The sequence below is a fragment of the Salarias fasciatus genome, chromosome 22 (assembly GCF_902148845.1).
Source record: "Salarias fasciatus chromosome 22, fSalaFa1.1, whole genome shotgun sequence".
NCBI lineage: Eukaryota > Metazoa > Chordata > Actinopteri > Blenniiformes > Blenniidae > Salarias > Salarias fasciatus.
In genome coordinates, this window is record NC_043765.1 from 1,229,088 (window position 1) to 1,247,905 (window position 18,818).

At 50.8% G+C, this 18,818-nt stretch overlaps 1 protein-coding gene across 1 annotated transcript in view; it reads left to right on the forward strand.

Annotated features, from left to right (window-relative positions):
- Positions 1 to 5,987: 5,987 nt before the first annotated feature.
- Positions 5,988 to 18,818, forward strand: part of tnxbb (tenascin XBb) — a 31,127-nt gene continuing 18,296 nt past the window's right edge. The window contains 7 exon segments of the mRNA XM_030120991.1: positions 5,988 to 6,160; positions 6,372 to 6,429; positions 6,509 to 6,745; positions 7,057 to 7,773; positions 11,965 to 12,080; positions 16,893 to 17,046; positions 18,283 to 18,552. Coding sequence (XP_029976851.1) covers positions 6,041 to 6,160; positions 6,372 to 6,429; positions 6,509 to 6,745; positions 7,057 to 7,773; positions 11,965 to 12,080; positions 16,893 to 17,046; positions 18,283 to 18,552 — 1,672 coding nt within the window. The 5' untranslated portion in view covers positions 5,988 to 6,040.

An 18,818-nucleotide genomic window follows, 5' to 3' on the forward strand; every position in this document is an offset into this window, starting at 1 on the left:
CAGTCCCCTGGTCCTTTAGTCCCCCATTCCCCTGGTCCTCTGGTCTTAAAGACCAGAATCATGTAGACCATGTGGTCTGATATATATGTATATGTATATGTATATATATATATATTTTTTTTGTTCATTTTCATTCAAAAGAACACAAAAAATATACATAAAAGAAAACAATATAAGAATTAATGAAAATTCCAGACCTTCAGTCCACCAGAGGGCGCTGCTTTGGACCAGCAGTCCATCCAAATACCTGATGAACCTTCTTACAGAACGTGAGAACACGAAGACCAGGATCAGAGTTCACTAATGCTGAGAACCACCATGAACCCCCAGACCTGAACCACCGGACCTGAACCACCAGACCTGAACCACTTTAAGGGCTAATCCAACCCGGCCAGGACCTGACCTGAAATGATGCTAATGACCAGACAGCATTAGCATCAGCTGGGTAAGTGACGATGCTAATGACCAGATAGCTTTAGCGTTAGCATCAGCCGGGTGAGTGATGATGCTAATGATCAGATAGCTTTAGTGTTAGCATTAGCATTAGCCCGGTGAGTGTGTGGACGCTGGATGCTGCAGACGTGATGTGGAACCGATTTCTGGAGAAGTTTCCTGAAGCAGGAACATTTTCATAGAGCGGGAACGTCTTTGTGTTTGGGAATGACGGAAGCTGAGAACGAGCAGGAGAACCCGCCGGTTCTCACGTTCTGGTCTCACGTTCCTGTGGAACCAATAAGGGACCTTCAGATCAGCAGAACCAGCGATAGAACGACTCTCAGCAGATCCAACTTTGACCAGAATCAAAGTTCCTGTGGCGAGCGAGGCCTCGACCAGGTTCCTCAACCTGATCTTCATCATCTTCATCTTCATCTTCATCTTCATCTTCATCAGTCTCCGGTAGCGGCTGATGAAGATGAAGAGCTCAGTATTTACAGCCACATGTGGAGCCTCCAGCTGCTGCAGCCGACCTGTGTGTGTGTGTGTATGTGTGTGTGTGTGTGTGTGTGTGTGTGTGTGAGTGTGTGTGTGTGTTTCCACATGTGTCACATAAAGACCAGTTCTCTCTGACGTCTTTACGGCGAGTCGGCAGCGATCCGTAACGTCTGAGAGGGAAACAGCTGAAGGCCAGGAGGCCGCTGGGTGGAGGAGTGTGTGTGTGTGTGTGTGTGTGTGTGTGTTTGTGTGTGTGTGTGTGTTGAGAGGCCAAATATGCTACTGGATTATAATGACTTCTTTCCTCTTCTGGGAGACCAGTCAGGGACCTGGACTGGATCAGTTCCTGGATTCAGGATCGTCTGTTGATTGTCTGTTGATCGGCTGTTGATCGCCTGTTGATCGTCTGTTGATCGCCTGTTGAAGCCTGTTGATGCTGGGGAGGTCTCGGGAGCACTGGGAGGACTGGGGTTGGAGGTTTTGATCTTTCTTGAGTTCTTCCAGCTCCTTCCTCCAGACGACACAGACCACTCCAGACCAGGTTCTAGTTCTGGTTAGAGTCTGTAGGAGCGCCTCTGTCTGGGTGAGAACCCTCAACTGAACTACAGAACCATTCTGGAGGAATCATGGCACGGTTCTGTGAGGGGTGTAGAGAACCAGGAAGTACCGAAATGTTGCATGTACCGTGTGTGTGTGTGTGTGTGTGTGTGTGTGTGTGTGTGTGTGTGTGTGTGCTGTCTACACTCTGTGATGGGGGCTGCTCCATCACCCCCTCCCTCTCACACTGCCTCCACCCAGACTTCGTGCCTCTAGGTCTCCCATCCAGGTCCTGACCAGACCCGACCCTGCTGAGCCTCTGAAGTCTGACGGCATCACAAGATGGTCCGAGCCAGAGAAGCAGAGCTGCTCTTTCTCCTACCTGCCTCCCAGCCTACTGACCTACCAAGCTACCATCTCAACGAGCTACCTACCTACCAACCTAGATACCTACCTACTGACATACCAGCCTACTGACGTATCGGCCTACCTATCTACCTATCAACCTACCTACCTACCAACATAGATCTGAACCTACTGACTTACCATCTCAACGAGCTACCTACCTGCCAACCTCGATAGCTACCTACTGACATATCAACCTACTGACCTACCAACCTACTAACATACCAAGCCACCATCTCAATGACCTACCTACCTAATAACCTAGATACCTACCAACCTACCTACCTACCAGCCTATATAACTACCAACCAAGATACCTGCCTACTGACGTACCAACCTATCGACCAAGAGACTGATCTAACTCCCTACCTAACTACTGACATACCAGCCTACTGACCTCCCAGTCTACTGACCTACCAACCTACCATCTCAATGACCTACCTGCCTACTAATCTATATAGCTACCTACTGACACATCCACCTATCTACCTGCCTCCCAACCTACTGACCTACCTACCTACCTACCTACCTACCTACCTACCTACCTACCTACCTACCGAATAACATAACTACCTACCTAATTACCTACCAATCTGGACACCTATCCACATTAGCTATCTACTGATGTACCAACCTACCGAGCAAGACTGACCTACCTACCCTCCTGACTACTGACATACCAGCCTACCAACCTAGACCCCCCCAAACCTACCAACCTTCCTTCCTTCCATTGATGAGAAGCTTCAGGTGATTGTGTTTCAGTTGGTTTGATGTCAGAACGTCTCAGCAGGTCTCAGCAGGTCCCAGCAGATCCCAGCAGGTCCTAGCCGGTTCCAGCAGGTCACACTGGGTCCCAGCAGGTCTCAGCAGGTCTCAGCAGGTCCCAGCAGGTTCCTACAGGTCGCACTGGGTCTCAGCAGATCTCAGCAGGTCTCAACAGGTCCCAGCAGGTTCCTGCAGGTCGCACTGGGTCTCGGCAGGTCTCAGCAGGTTGCACTGGGTCTCAGCAGGTCTCAGCAGGTCTCAACAGGTCCCAGCAGGTTCCTGCAGGTCGCACTGGGTCTCGGCAGGTCTCAGCAGGTCTCAACAGGTCCCAGCAGGTCTCAGACCTTCGTGTTTCCGACACTCAGATGTTTTCCGCTGATCCTCCACCCAGCAGGGACCAGTAAAGCTCTGAGTTACATCAGAGAGAGAGGGAGGAAAATTCTTCAAGGATGAGAAAACTCTGGAGCTCCCCTCCTCCTCCTCCTCCTCTTCTTCATCCCTCCATCCCTCCATCCCCCTGCTCCTCCTCCTCCTCCATCCCTCCTTCCTGTCCTGCAGCTCCTCTCTCTCTCTCTCTCTCTCTCTCTCAAAGCTCCTCAGACTGAAACTCTTCATCACTCAGGTAAGAAGCTGTTCTCCCTCTGAGGTTCCCTCTGTTCTACTTTCTCTTTTTTCCACGTTGTTTTCATGTGAATGTTTTTGTGTTTTTTATTTTTCGGCTGTAGAAAACTTGCAGTCCAGTTTAGAAGAGAAACCTTGAGCTTTATTTTGAAAGGATCACTTCACCTCCCAGAGAGGTGTGGGTTCTGTGAGTCAGTCTCAACACTGAGGAGTCGTCCTCCGTCTTTCTGATAGTTTTAAACCTTAAAGACAGAAAATCAGTCCAGTCAAAGAAGTGAGAATGCAGAACCCCAAGAGCTATGAAAAATCTTTCAAAATAAAAGTGGGTAAAAAATATTTTTCTTTATTCAGCTCAGCTCTGATGGTGTTTCCTGTTTATGAGGCTCCAGGGTGATGGATGGAGGGTGGAGGAGGAGGTGGTGGAGGAGGAGGAGGGAGGACATGTCTGGTTCTCAGAAATACCAAGAAGAAATAAACAGAATGTCTCCAACATTAGAAAAATAATATGAATTCATCCTCCGACTAGAAAGTCTCCTCAGAGTCTGGTCCTGCAGAGTGTCTCTAGTCCTGCAGAATGTAGACTGGTCCTGCAGAACGTCTCTGCTTGTTTTGTAGAACGTCTCTGGTCCTGTAGATTGTCTCTGGTTCTGCAGAATGTCTCCGGTTCTGCAGAACATCTCTGGCAGAGCAGAAAGTCTCTGGTCCTGTCGAACGTCACTGCTTGTTTTGTAGAATGTCTCTGGTCCTGCAGAATGTCTCTGGTTGTGCAGAACGTCTCCCGTTGTTGGTTAACAGAGGGCAAATCTTCATGGCTGCAGAGACAACAATGTTCAGAAGAACCACTTGAAGACCTGGAACTACATAAAGGTTCTCCATATGTTTGGTCAATATGCTGCTGAATGGAACACTTGAAGGACTGAACCAGAACCTAAATCAAAACCTAAACCTGAACTTGAACCTGAATCAGAAACAAAACCTGAACTTGAACCAGAGGCTGAATCCAAACCTGAGCCAAACTTGAATCAGAACCTGAACCAGAACCTGAAAGGTTCTCTGACTGCAGATCAAATGTTCTTCAGCTCCTGGTTCCTGCCTGTGACTGCTGGTCAGGAAACATGGATCATTTTGAATCATCAATGATCTTCTGGATCATTCTCGATCTTTACTGATCACCTGGATCATTTTGAATCATCATTGATCTTCTGGATAACTTTTGATCATCGGGATCATTCTGGACAATCTCCAATAATTCCAGATCATTATTGATCATCTGGATCAATCCAAATTATGTGGAATATTCAGAATAATCTGGACCATTTTGGATAATGTTGAACATCTGGATCATTCCAGGTCATCTGGACCATTTTGGATCCTTATGGATCACTTGGGTCCTTTTTGGTCATTATTGATCATCTGGATTATTCCAGATCCTAATGGATCATTTGGATCCTGTAGATCATGATTGGTAATCTGGGTCACTATTGACCATTCTGTATCCTTATAGATGATCTGGATCCTTTCGGATCATTATCGATCGTCTGGATCAATATTTATCATCTGGACCTTATGGATCACATGGATTGCCTTATCCTTTTGGGTCATTATTGATCATTTGGATCATTCTGAATTCTTATGGCCCTTTTTGTATCATTGTGGATCCTGACTGATCATCTGGATCCTTTTAGACCATTACTAATCATCTGGCTCATGTGGATCTTTTCAGATCATAGGGATCATCTTTGATCATCTGAATCTGAGCTGGCTGCTGTCCAGAGCAAAAGGGAACACTTTTATAAAACCTGGTAATGTGTCGATAACGTGTTTTCTTGAGGATCTCAGTGTTTATGGGTCGATGTGGGCGGAGCCAGACTGTTTCAACAACTTGTTCCAGATGAACACTTAGCAAAGCATTTTCTTCATCGTTCTGATTTCTGGTGAAACCAGAAACTCATGAAGCTCTGAAGGGATTTTATGTAGGAACACTGAACATCGGTTCCGTTGGTTTCAGTTCTGAAGCTCGACCACATAGCAGCTAATGCTAATGTTTCATCAGTCGCTAACCGTTAGCCTCCTCTCCAAGCATTCCCACAGCACACAAAGCAACAGTCAAACTTAGCATTTCTATTAGCACTGTCGTCTGTAGCAGACCAGTGCTTTAGCGGGACTGTGGCTAATGCTAACAGCTTGCTGGTTCTTCTCATGAGCTTTTTTTAAGTAACTAGGAGACTAAATGACACTAATCTTTAACTTTAGTGTTTAGTAAGTTAGTTTAGCATTAGCATGAGTCACATTGCTAATGCTAACAGTGCATTTGAGAAGCATTCTGGAGAAAGGTAACGGTAGCTCAGCAGGTAACGGTAACGGTGTCGGCGTTAGCATTGCAGCGGCGTTAGCACGGTCCGATACAGAAGACAGCGAAACACGTCGCTGGCAGCTTCTGTGTTCCGTCCTTTCAGAAACCCGCTGATTAGGTTGAGCGCAGCTTTACGGAGGGAATCGAACTCAGGACCCAGATCTGTTCTGACATTCCACATCCGAAATGTTCCGTCTGACCGGCGGCAGAAACCTGGCAGCAGGACGACTGGGAGGGTTCTCCACCGAGCCGTACCGGAACCAAGGCGGGTCTACCGCTAAAGGCACCATGTGCTCAGAGTGGGGGGGGCTCTGTACGATCAGTTTGTCTTTTGACCTTTGACCTTTGCCGTCCTGCTTCTCCAGGATCTGCCTGGACCGAACCCCGGCGTTGCTCCGAGGCAGCAGTCCTGGTCTGAGCCCAGAGATGGTTCCCGTCCTCGCCCCGCTTCTCCTCGCCCTCCTGCTGCCCCGCCCGGCCGCCTCCACCGGCCTACAGCTCAGAGGTCAAAGGTCACCCAGGGACACCAAGCAGGACTCCATCAAGGTGATCCAGGCTGCGGATCTGGGTCTGGAACCCACATGTGGCTCACATGTCAGGGTTCTCTCAGGGTTCCGGCTGGTTGTGAGCATTCCTCTGTCTTCCTCTGTTCTTCTGGGTTCTTCTGCTCCTGTGTTCCTGTGTTCTTCTGTTCTTCTGTGTTCCTTTCTGTTTCTCTGTTCCTGTTTTCCTCTGTTCCGCTGCCTCCTGGCGTCAGGTGATCATCTCAGAAGGTTGGTCCTCTCAGGGAGATTCTTCTGATTCCAGCCACGCAGGTGAGAACAGGAGAACCGGAGTTCTGCGGAGTAACCCTGAAGTGACGGTTCCTCAGCTGCTCCGTTCTGCTTCTCACAGCGAAAGAACTCGACCTTTCACCCGGGTCTCCTCTGGTTCTCACACACAAGATCAAGCTGGTCCCGTCCGGTCCGGGTTCTCTGTCTGGATCTGGGACCGGTTCCGGGTCCTGCGGCTGTGAGGCCGAATTCGCTGCCCTCCGAGAACGTGTGGAGAACCTGGAGAGGGAGGTGTCGGCGCTGAGAGCGAAGTGTGGAGAACCGGAAGGGAACTGCTGCACCTCCAGAGAGAGCAAAGGTGAAACCTGGATTACTGTAAACCAGCTGTAATCTGGTGGAAAACCAGCTGTAATCTAGTGGAAAACCAACTGTAATCTTGAGTTTAAACAGCTGTAATCTGGTGGAAAACCAGCTGTAATCTGGAGTTTAAACCAACTGTAATCTGGTGGAAAACCAGCTGTAATCTGGAGGAAAATCAGATGTAATCTTGAATGAAAACCAGCTGTAATCTGGTAGGAAGCCAGCTGTAATCTGGTTTGTAATCCTGGAAATGCTCTCGTTCTCTGGCTGGTTCTGGATCTGACCCGACCGGCTTCTTGGTTCTTCAAGGTGCTGGCTGCTCCATCCAACCGGATCAAACCGGTTGTGTGAACGAGTGCAGCGATCAGGGCCGCTGCGTCGGCGGTCGCTGCGTCTGCTTCCCCGGCTTCACCGGGCCGGACTGCGGCAGGTCCGACTGTCCCGGGAACTGCAGCGACAGGGGGCGCTGCGCCGACGGCCGCTGTGTCTGCGACCCTGGATTCACCGGGCCGGACTGCAGCGAGCCCGGCTGCCCCGCCGGCTGCGGCGGCAGGGGGCGCTGTGTGGACGGCAGGTGTGAGTGCGACGCCGGGTTCTCTGGTCCCGGCTGTTCGGACCAATCCTGTCCCGGCGACTGCAGCAACAGGGGGCGCTGCGTCGGTGGCCGCTGCGTCTGCGACCCCGGATTCGCCGGGCCCGACTGCTCGACCAAGGCGTGTCCCGGCGGCTGCAGCGACCGCGGCCGCTGCGTCGACGGTCGCTGCGTCTGCGACGACGGCTTCGCCGGGGCCGACTGTTCAGAGGACGGCTGTCCGAACGGCTGCGGCCGCCGCGGGACGTGCCTGAACGGGAAGTGCGTCTGCGAGGCGGGGTTCTCCGGACCGGACTGCGCCTCCAGGGACTGTCCGAACGGCTGCAGCTCCAGGGGGCGCTGCGTGAAGGGGGCCTGTGTCTGCCGGCGGGGCTTCACCGGGCCGGACTGCAGCCGGTGCCAGGAGGGACGGACCGGACCCGACTGCCACAGCGGTGAGTCCCAAACACCCGAAACCCCCGTTCTCACTCTGACCCACCCTCCTCCACCCCTCCTCCACCCACCTACAGCTACAGCTACACCTAGAACTACAACTGAACCTACAACCACAACCACAACCTCAACTACACCTACAACCACCACTACAGCCACAACTACAACTTCTAGAGCTACACCTACATCATCAGCAGGGTTGTCCTTCAAGTCCAACATGAGGTTTGTCCATATTGATCTGGTTGTTTGACTTCACAATTCCTCCATCAACAAACAGCTGCTCAGACAGTTTTATTCTCTATCTGGAGAGTTCCACTGCTGGACGACTGTAGTTCCACTGCTGGACGACTGTAGTTCCACTGCTGGACGACTGTAGCTCCACTGCTGGACGACTGTAGCTCCACTGCTGGACGACTGTAGTTCCACTGCTGGACGACTGTAGCTCCACTGCTGGACGACTGTAGTTCCACTGCTGGACGACTGTAGTTCCACTGCTGGACGACTGTAGTTCCACTGCTGGACGACTGTAGCTCCACTGCTGGATGACTGTAGTTCCACTGGCGGACGACTGTAGTTCCAATGGTGGACGACTGTAGCTCCACTTGTGGAAACTGTAGCTCCACTTCAGTTTGACTGTAGTTCCACTGGCGGATGACTGTAGCTCCGCTGTAGGATGACTGTAGCGCCGCTGCTGGGCGACTGTAGCTCCACTGCTGGGCGACTGTACACTGGCCAGGAAAGGTGGTAGGACAGGCTCTTCTGGACAGGTTAGGACACCTGAGGACATGTAAAGACACTTGAGGACAGGTGAGGACAGGTTCACAAAAACCAAGTGAAAGCTGTAACTTTAGTTTTTCTCTATGTGAAAATTCAAGATGGAACCACACAGCTGTTCCATCTAACTCCCATGATGCACTGCTGTACCTGAAACACACACTGCAGCCTGTGGAGGACGCTGTGCTTCCCTGGGCTGTGGTGGTGATGGTGTGTCTCAGAATGCGGTGGTGATGGTGTGTCTCTCAGAATGCGGTGGTGATGGTGTGTGTCTCTCAGAATGCGGTGGTGATGGTGTGTCTCTCAGAATGCGGTGGTGATGGTGTGTCCCTCTCAGAATGCGGTGGTGATGGTGTGTCTCTCAGAATGCGGTGGTGATGGTGTGTCCCTCTCAGAATGCGGTGGTGATGGTGTGTCTCTCAGAATGCGGTGGTGATGGTGTGTCCCTCTCAGAATGCGGTGGTGATGGTGTGTCCCTCAGAATGCGGTGGTGATGGTGTGTGTCTCTCTGAATGCGGTGGTAATGGTGTGTGTCTCTCAGAATGCGGTGGTGATGGTGTGTGTCTCTCTGAATGCGGTGGTGATGGTGTGTGTCTCTCAGAATGCGGTGGTGATGGTGTGTGTCTCAGAATGCGGTGGTGATGGTGTGTGTCTCTCAGAATGCGGTGGTGATGGTGTGTCCCTCTCAGAATGCGGTGGTGATGGTGTGTCTCTCTCAGAATGTGGTGGTGATGGTGTGTCTCAGAATGCGGTGGTGATGGTGTGTCTCTCAGAATGCAGTGGTGATGGTGTGTCTCTCAGAATGCGGTGGTGATGGTGTGTGTCTCTGAATGCGGTGGTGATGGTGTGTCTCTCAGAATGCAGTGGTGATGGTGTGTGTCTCAGAATGCGGTGGTGATGGTGTGTCTCTCTCAGAATGCGGTGGTGATGGTGTGTCTCTCAGAATGCAGTGGTGATGGTGTGTGTCTCTGAATGCGGTGGTGATGGTGTGTCTCTCAGAATGCAGTGGTGATGGTGTGTGTCTCAGAATGCGGTGGTGATGGTGTGTCTCTCTCAGAATGCAGTGGTGATGGTGTGTGTCTCAGAATGCAGTGGTGATGGTGTGTGTCTCTGAATGCGGTGGTGATGGTGTGTCTCTCTCAGAATGCGGTGGTGATGGTGTGTCTCTCAGAATGCGGTGGTGATGGTGTGTCCCTCTCAGAATGCGGTGGTGATGGTGTGTCCCTCTCAGAATGCGGCGGTGATGGTGTGTCCCTCTTAGAATGCGGTGGTGATGGTGTGTCTCTCTCAGAATGCGGTGGTGATGGTGTGTCTCTCTCAGAATGCGGTGGTGATGGTGTGTCTCTCTCAGAATGCGGTGGTGTCTGAGCTTCGGTCTCCAGGCAGCGGAGCAGCTTTTGTTTTGCTCCTGTGGGAATCGAACCGTGGATCCAGATGCTGTCCAGTTCATCATGACTCAGCCTCAGTCTGTTTTTCTCCTCTGATGATCCGCCGGTCCTCTGGCTGCTGCTGCTGCTGCTGTTGTTGTTGTTGTTGTTGTTGTTGTTGTTTGTATTGTTAAAGTTTTGTTGTTCACTGTAGGTCTGAAAGATTTTATGAACGGGGGCCTGTTGATCAAAAGTAGGACTGACTGATCCAGGCTCATGTGATCCAGAACCAGAGGGTTCAGGATTACTCGGTTCCACTAAAGACCAGTCCAGGACGAGGAGCCAGGATCCAGCATGTAGAGGTGGCTATCGCAGCAGCTCCACCCCGTCACCCCCACCCTATCACCCCACCCATCACCCCCACCCCATCACCCCCACCCTATCACCCCACCCACATCACCCCACCCACATCACCCCACCCATCACCCCCGCCTATCACCCCCACCCATCACCCCACCCTATCACCCCACCCATCACCCCACCCTGGGTCAGTCTGGTCCACGTTACAGATCCTGGGTCAGTCTGTGACGTTATAGAAAACAGAAGCTTTTACGATTAAAGAAAAAGAAAGGGACTGTGGGATCCTCGCTCTCTTCCTTCTCTGCACCCCCTTTTGTTGTTGTTTACTTGTCTGTTCGCTTGTTTGTTTCTTTCCCTTTCCGTCCCCTGTCAATCCGGCAGGATCACGTCTCAGCACGCAAAAAAAATTGAATAAATAAGAAAAGAAAGCCTGTTTACAGTCATGAGCTCCTCTTGCAGAGGCAGGTCTGTCTGCAGCCAGACTGGCGCTCTGCTGCCTCCTGCTGGACAGACGGCAGGTTAGGACAAACACTGTTACGATCACGTGACCTGAAATCTCCGTTTCAGTCAAAAAACAACAAACGGTTCAGCCGCAGTTCTGCTGTTGATTGTGCTGTTATTTTGTTTTTCTGAGTGTTGTTTGTTTGTGCTGCTAGATTGTTGTTTGTGTTAGTTTTGTCATTCTCAGTGTTGTTAGCGTTGTTGGCTTGTTGTTTCCGGTGTTGTTTGTGTTGTTGGTTTGTTGGTTTGTTGGTTTGTTGTTCTCGGTGTTATTTGTGTTGTTAGTTTGTTGTTGTCGGTGTTGTTTGTGTTGTTGGTTTGTTGTTCTCGGTGTTGTTTGTGTTGTTGGTTTGTTTTTCTCGGTGTTGTTTGTGTTGTTAGTTTGTTGTTGTCGGTGTTGTTTGTGTTGTTGGTTTGTTGGTTTGTTTTTCTCGGTGTTGTTTGTGTTGTTAGTTTGTGTTAGTTTGTTATTCTCAGAGTTATTTGTGTTGGTGGTGTTGTTGATTTGTTAGTAGTGTTGTTGGTTTTTTTTTGTTCTCGTTGTTGTTTGTGTTAGTTTGTGATTCTCAGTGTTGTGTTATTAGTGTTGTTGGTTTGTTGTTGTCGGTGTTGTTTGTGTTGTTAAGGAGCTGCTGTGACTTCACTGAGGGACTCGCTTCATTACGAGGCAGAAAGCCAGAGAACTCCCACTGAGTCATCCTGAGTGTGTGTGTGTGTGTGTGTGTGTGTGTGTGTGTGTGTGTGTGTGTGTGGGAGTAGGAGAAACTCAGATGTTTTCATCACAGTTTTTCTTTTTTTCATTCTGACTCAGATGAAAGTTTTTCTCTTTGATTTCAGCTGAAGAGTCAGAACAGTGTTTTCCTTCAGTCCTGAGGTGAAATATCGACCGTCGGTGTGAAGCTCCGCCCCGTTTCACTGAAACATGAACCGTCTCTATCATCACACCTTTTTCTCTGAATTCTTCAATAATCTGACGTTTTATTCTAAAGCATTTCAGAAAATTTCAAGTTTCAAAAAATTAAAATGAAAGAAATGGAACTGAAGTGTTTCCTTCACGGTTCCACCTGGATTCAGACAGTCATGTTTCGGTGTCTGGTTGTCATGGAAACAGTTGCCGGGTGACTCTTTGCTCTGTCTCAGTGTGTGGTTGTCATGGAAGCGGTTGCCGGGTGACGCTCTGCTCTGTTTCAGTCCTGCCGTCCGTCTCCCAGCTGAGTCCTGAGGACGTCTCGGAGACGTCGGTCACTCTGGTCTGGACGCCGCCTGAAGTCCAGTACGACTCGTATCACATCAGCTTCAGAAGCCAGGTGGGTCCGTCCTCCACGTCTACCGTCCCGTCTCTACCGTCCCGTCTCTACTCACCTGTCTCTACTGTCCCGTCTCTACCGTCCCGTCTCTACTGTCCTGTCTCTACTCACCTGTCTCTACTGTCCCGTCTCTACCGTCCTGTCTCTACCGTCCTGTCTCTACCGTCCCGTCTCTACCGTCCTGTCTCTACTGTCCCGTCTCTACCGTCCCGTCTCTACTCACCTGTCTCTACTGTCCCGTCTCTACCGTCCCTCTCTACTGTCCTGTCTCTACTCACCTGTCTCTACTGTCCCGTCTCTACCGTCCCGTCTCTACCGTCCTGTCTCTACCGTCCTGTCTCTACCGTCCTGTCTCTACCGTCCCGTCTCTACCGTCCTGTCTCTACCGTCCTGTCTCTACCGTCCCGTCTCTACCGTCCTGTCTCTACCGTCCCGTCTCTACCGTCCTGTCTCTGCCATCCTGTCTCTACCGTCCCGTCTCTACCGTCCTGTCTCTACTGTCCCGTCTCTACCGTCCCGTCTCTACCGTCCTGTCTCTACCGTCCTGTCTCTACCGTCCCGTCTCTACCGTCCTGTCTCTACCGTCCTGTCTCTACCGTCCTGTCTCTACCGTCCCGTCTCTACCGTCCTGTCTCTACCGTCCTGTCTCTACCGTCCCGTCTCTACCGTCCTGTCTCTACCGTCCTGTCTCTACTGTCCCGTCTCTACCGTCCTGTCTCTACCATCCTGTCTCTACCGTCCCGTCTCTACCGTCCTGTCTCTACTGTCCCGTCTCTACCGTCCTGTCTCTACCGTCCTGTCTCTACCGTCCTGTCTCTACCGTCCTGTCTCTACCGTCCCGTCTCTACCGTCCTGTCTCTACCGTCCTGTCTCTACCGTCCCGTCTCTACCGTCCTGTCTCTACTGTCCCGTCTCTACCGTCCTGTCTCTACCATCCTGTCTCTACCGTCCTGTCTCTACCGTCCTGTCTCTACCGTCCTGTCTCTGCCGTCCTGTCTCGACTGTCCTGTCTCTACTGTCCTGTCTCTACTGTCCTGTCTTCTGGCCCTCTCAGTCTCTCTTAGCTTTCTATGAACTCAAACCATTTCAGAGTTGCTGTTAGCATTAGCATTAGCATTGGCATTACTATTAGCATTAGCGTTAGCATTAGCGTCAGCAGTAGCATTGATTTCATTTCTTTACTGGAGGAAGAAACTATTTGCCAGTCAACTCAGAACACACACACACACACGCACGCACGCACGCACGCACACACGCACACACGCACACACAGCAGGTCTGTGGATGTTCTAGGAGTGGAGGTCAGACTCGGGTGAGCTGGGAGGATGGAGACGTTCTCTCAGGACCTTCAGGCTGGTTCCAAAGAGGAAGTGAATCCCGACGGTTCCGCCGGAACGTTCTTCTCACGGCGGGGGTCTGCCGGTCATCTGGAGTCTGGAGAACCTCTGAACATCAAATGGATCTGGAGTCACGTAGGGAGGAACTCGTTCCAGAGGCGTCCTGGACGTTCTGCTGATGTTCTCGAGACGTCATGGAGACGTCCAGCAGACAATCTGGAGACATTCAGCAGACGTTCTGAAGACATTCTGGAGATGTTCTAGAGATGTTCAGAACATGTCGTGGAGATGCCTTGGACATGATCTTCATGTCAGGTGTTCCTTCTCTAATGTTCCTCAGACGTTCTTCCTCTCAGACGTTCTTCCTCTCAGACCGTCCTGTCGATCGGTGAAGTCAGATCGCTGTAAACAGAGTTCAGAGACAGTTCAGGCGAACAGGGAACGTTCCGGAAGTCCAGAGGAACAAGAAGATGCAGATGTGGTGACGGCCGCTGGTCGCTATGGAAACCTGTCAACACTGCTAGAAACATGGCGGCTGCCAGACGATGACATCACTGCTCACCACAGCTGCAGCACAGAGAGACGGAGGGATGGAGGGAGAGATGGAGGAGGAGGGAGAGGTGGAGGGATGGAGAGGTGGAGGAGGGCGAGGTGGAGGGAGGTGTGGTGGAGGAGAGATGGAGAGGTGGAGAGAGAGGTGGAGGAGGGAGAGGTGGAGGGAGGTGTGGTGGAGGAGAGATGGAGGAGGAGGGAGAGGTGGAGGGATGAGAGGTGGAGGAGAGAGAGGTGGAGGAGGGAGAGGTGGAGGAGAGATGGAGAGGTGGAGAGAGAGGTGGAGGAAGGGGACCATCAGATTGCCGTCTGTCCCCCGGGACGCTGAGACCGGATGTCTCAGTCTTCAGTCTTGTTCTGTGGTTGGAGTCGCTGCCGGACTGCCTGGTTCCACCAGGAGGGGGCAGCGTGGAGAGCAGGGAGGTCAAAGGTCACCGAGCTGCCTGCCTTCCAGGTCCTGTGAGCCTGAACTCCATCAGAGCTGAAGCCCCGGTCTGGATCACTCGGACTGGAAAAACCATTTCTGAGTGGAGGAAGACCAGATCCCAGCTGTTTGACGGAGTTTCCTGACCTGCCGGCAGTACGTTGATACAGATCACCCATGTCCAGATCACCCAGATCCAGATCACCCAGATCACCCAGATCCAGATCACCCAGATCACTTAGATCATACAGATCCACATCACTTAGATCACCCAGATCCAGATCATCCAGATCAGATCTTCTGGATCAGGTGATCAGGTGATCCAGATCCAGCTGGTCTCAGCTGGTCTTGAGAGATCTTCCTCCTGCTTGACTCAGTTTCCTTCAGTGAGTCTGTCGGTTATCTGTTAAGAAACAAACAGGTTGGTAATAATGAGACAAAACGGCAAAACACTGAGCTGTCTGCAGGACGTGTGTGTGTGTGTGTGTGTGTGTGTGTGTGTGTGTGTGTGTGTGTATGTGTTCTCATATTTCTATCCTTGTCGGGGCCAAATGTCCCCACAAGGATAGCAAAACGTGGAACGACGTGCCTTGTGGGGACCTTTTTCCGGTCCTAAGTAGGAGAAACAGTGTTTTCTTGACCATGTTGTTGTTACTGACAAAAGTAAAAGTGCAAAAACATTTCTTTAGGGTTAGGCTTTGTTGTGGTGTGGGTTAGGGTTAGGGTAAGGGTCAGGGTTAGGGGCTAGACATGAATGGGAGTCAATGGACGGTCCCCACAAGGATAGAAATACAAGACTGTGTGTGTGTGTGTGTGTGTGTGTGTATGTGTGTGTGTGTGTGTGTGTGTGTGTGTGTGTGTGTGTGTGTGTGTGTGTGTGTGTGTGTGTGTGTGTGTGCACGCGTGTGCGTGCGTGCGTGGTTGCATTCACTGAAGGAAAATAGTAAAAACTGAGTGAACAGTCGGTCAGCTCTAAATACCTTCACATGTGCAGAAGGCATTTGTGGAAGGGTTTTACACACACACACACACACACACACACACACACACACACACACACACACACACCAACCAATCTGCTTGGAGCAGATTCGTTTTTATGTTTTTAAAATTTAATTTGTTTTTTTTAATTTGTTTATAAAAGCATTTTAAGACATTTTCAGTCATTTATTAAATAAACAGACGGATAAAAAAACTCGAGGAAGTAAAGCCGCTTCGCCTCCATTAGAACAGAGAACAGAGAACAAGTAGTGAAGAAAGATTTAAATCTCTCTTTTGACCTGATGAGTATCTAGATCTGACGTGGACTTGGACCTAACATGGACTTGATCTGGACCTGGACTTGATGTGGACCCGGACTTGGCGTTGACCAGAGGTGGACCTGGACCTGATGAGGACCTGGACCTGCTGTGGGCCTGGACTTGACATGGACCTTGTTGACAGTGGCGGACCATGCATTTCACACTAAGGCCTTCAGAACAGATCCGCCTGAACCAATCCACCTCTCAGTAACTATTTTATGTCTATAAAAAAATCTTATTAAACAGATATGCACATAAAGAGTTGTTGCACAGCAGATAGATACTTGTGCAGCCAGAATAAAAGCCTTTGCTGAAGTGCACAACTCTTCTACTACATCTGTGCACATACAATGAGCATCAACTTAATAAAACAGCAATACGATATTCGTATTATTATTATTATTTTTATTATCAATATTCGTATTATTTAAGAAAAGAGGAACATTTTACTCACCAAAATCCTGATTATTTGTAAACAAAATCCATCCTCCTTTCCTTCCTCAAAAAGAGTTCAACTGCTCTGTCATATAGATTATCCGTGCGTTTCAGTTCCATAAAGCCAGAGCTGAAAGTCCAGCTGTCCTGTGGGATTTCTGGAATAAGTTTTAATTCTCTTCAGGTCTTTTTCTTCTTCTTCTTCTTCTTTGGAATAATTGCGGGTGGCGACCAACAACTTAGGTGCATAGCGCCCCCTACTGTATCTCTTGGTGAATGTAAATTAGAGGGCCTGGATATGCTGTTGTTAGTGTAGCTAGCTAGAAGGCGCTGAGTCGCCAACTCGAAATCTGATTGGTTGAAGCAGCTGTCTGTTTGACGCTTTACTTTACTTTACTGGGCCATCAGAACGGACAGTGAAGGCCGCGGGCAGATTTCTTTGACCCTAGCAACAGATGATGCCTGAAATCTGATTGGTTAAATGATTTAATATGAAAAAACATGTCTGGAAGCAGCGCGACCACGGGAAAACTATGAAAGGAACCAGAACCTACCGTTTGGAATCATTTAGTAAGTATTTATGGACAATTATAATTTACATCAGTCTGTAATTCAGATACCTTTTAGGCCAGCAGAGAAGGCTTTGCAGGCCCTGACGGCCCACCACTGCCTGTTGATGGACCGCTGTGTTGGAACCTCTGATCGGTTCCTGTATGGACCAGCAGCTCAGCTGGTGTCTTCCTGTCCGGTTCTGACCCAACAGAAGGACGGTGACCAGCTGATCCCGGTCCAGGTGGATGGCGGTCTGGTCTCCTTCACTCAGACCGGTCTGGCAGCCGGTCAGGACTACAGCGTCAGCGTAGTGGGGGAGCTGGATGGGCGGAGAGGAGCCGAGACCTCCACCACCTTCAGAACACGTGAGACTGATCTCGGTTTTTAATCCTGGGTTTGCCAGAACTTGGAACCTCGAGAACTGGGAACAGATGAGACCAGATGAAAACTGGGACCAGATGAGACCAGATGAAAACTGGGACCAGATGAGACCAGAGAACGGATACCTGGTTGTTTGGTTTCTTGGTGGCTTGCTTGGTAGGTAGGTTGGGTGGCTGCTATGTTGATCAGTAGGTTGGTTGATTGTTGGTCAGTGGGTTGGTTGGTTGATTGGTTGGTTGGTTGGTTGCTTGCTTGGTTGGTTGGTTGGTTGGTCGGTCGGTCGGTCGATCGGTTGGTTAGTGGGTTGGTTGGTTGGTCAGTTAGTTGGTTAGTTGGTTGGTCTGTTGTTCAGTGGGTTGGTTGGTTGGTTGGTTGGTCAGTTAGTTGGTTAGTTGGTTGGCCTGTTGGTCAGTGGGTTGGTTGGTTGGTTGGTTGGTCGGTCGGTCGGTCCATCGGTTGGTCAGTGGGTTGGTTTTTTGGTTTTTTGGTTGGCTGGTATGTTATTCAGTGGGTTGGTTGGTCTGTTGGTCAGTGGATTAGTTGGTTGGTTGGTTGGTCTGTTGGTCAGTGGGTTGGTTGGTCAGTGGGTTGGTTGGTCAGTAGGTTGGTTGGTTGGTTGGTCTGTTGGTCAGTGGGTTGGTTGGTCAGTGGATTGGTTGGTTAGTTGGCCTGTCGTTCAGTGGGTTGGTTGGTCAGTGGGTTGGTTGGTCAGTGGGTTGGTTGGTTAGTTGGCCTGTTGGTCAGTGGGTTGGTTGGTTTTATGGTTGGTCAGTTGGTTAGTGGGTTGGTTGTTCAGTGGGTTGGTTGGTTAGTTGGCCTGTCGTTCAGTGCATTGGTTGGTTGGTTGGTTGGTTGGTTTTATGGTTGGTCAGTTGGTTAGTGGGTTGCCAGGTGGTTTCCCGTTGTTGGAGCAGCTTTGATAACATGTCGAATGACCGTCATTTGACCAAACCTGCGAGGAGTGACTGGTGGCTCCTGGGAGCAGAGCGGTGGTTCAAGACGGTGGATCGTCTCTCAGACTGGGTTCTATCAGGAGGTGTTCGCCTGCAGGGTGGAGCTAACAGTTCCCTGGCGGCAGCCCTCCATCAGGTGCAGGAGGTGGAGGGAGGTTCAGGTGGAGCTCCGCCTTCATATGGTCAAGGTTCCATATGTGAGCGTCAGGGTTCTCCGGACCGCTGGAGGAAGGAAACACCTGGAACACCTGTCTGCTGTCTCCCCAGTCATCTCTGGCCCCGCCCACCTCCACGTGGTCAAGACCAGCTCCACCTCCGCCGTGGTGCAGTGGGAGGAGCCGGCGGCGGCCGTCGACCGGTACCTCCTGACGGTCACGCCCGGCGACGGAGAGGGGCGGAGTCAGCAGATCGCCGTCCCCTACGGACAGAGCTCCGCCCACATCCGGCAGCTGGAGGCGGGGCGGGAGTACGACCTGGCGCTTGTGGCGGAACGAGGCGAGAGTCGGAGCGCAGCCGCCACCACTCAGGTGGTTCCGGGTGAGTAGAACCCAGACCCGATCAGACGTTCCTCTGTTTTAGAACAAAACGAATTTCACTCAGCGTTAACATGTTCCGACATGAAGAGCGAGTTCGTCCAGACCGCTGACTGACCTCGCTGCTTGTTTCTAGTCCAGCCTCAGCGCCGAGAACATCTGGAACATCTGGAACCCAATGTTCTCCACAACGACGGTTCCACACTGAACGTTCATTTACCAATGAGCCGCCGACATGTTTTCCTCCCCGCAGCGAAGAACGCCCTCACT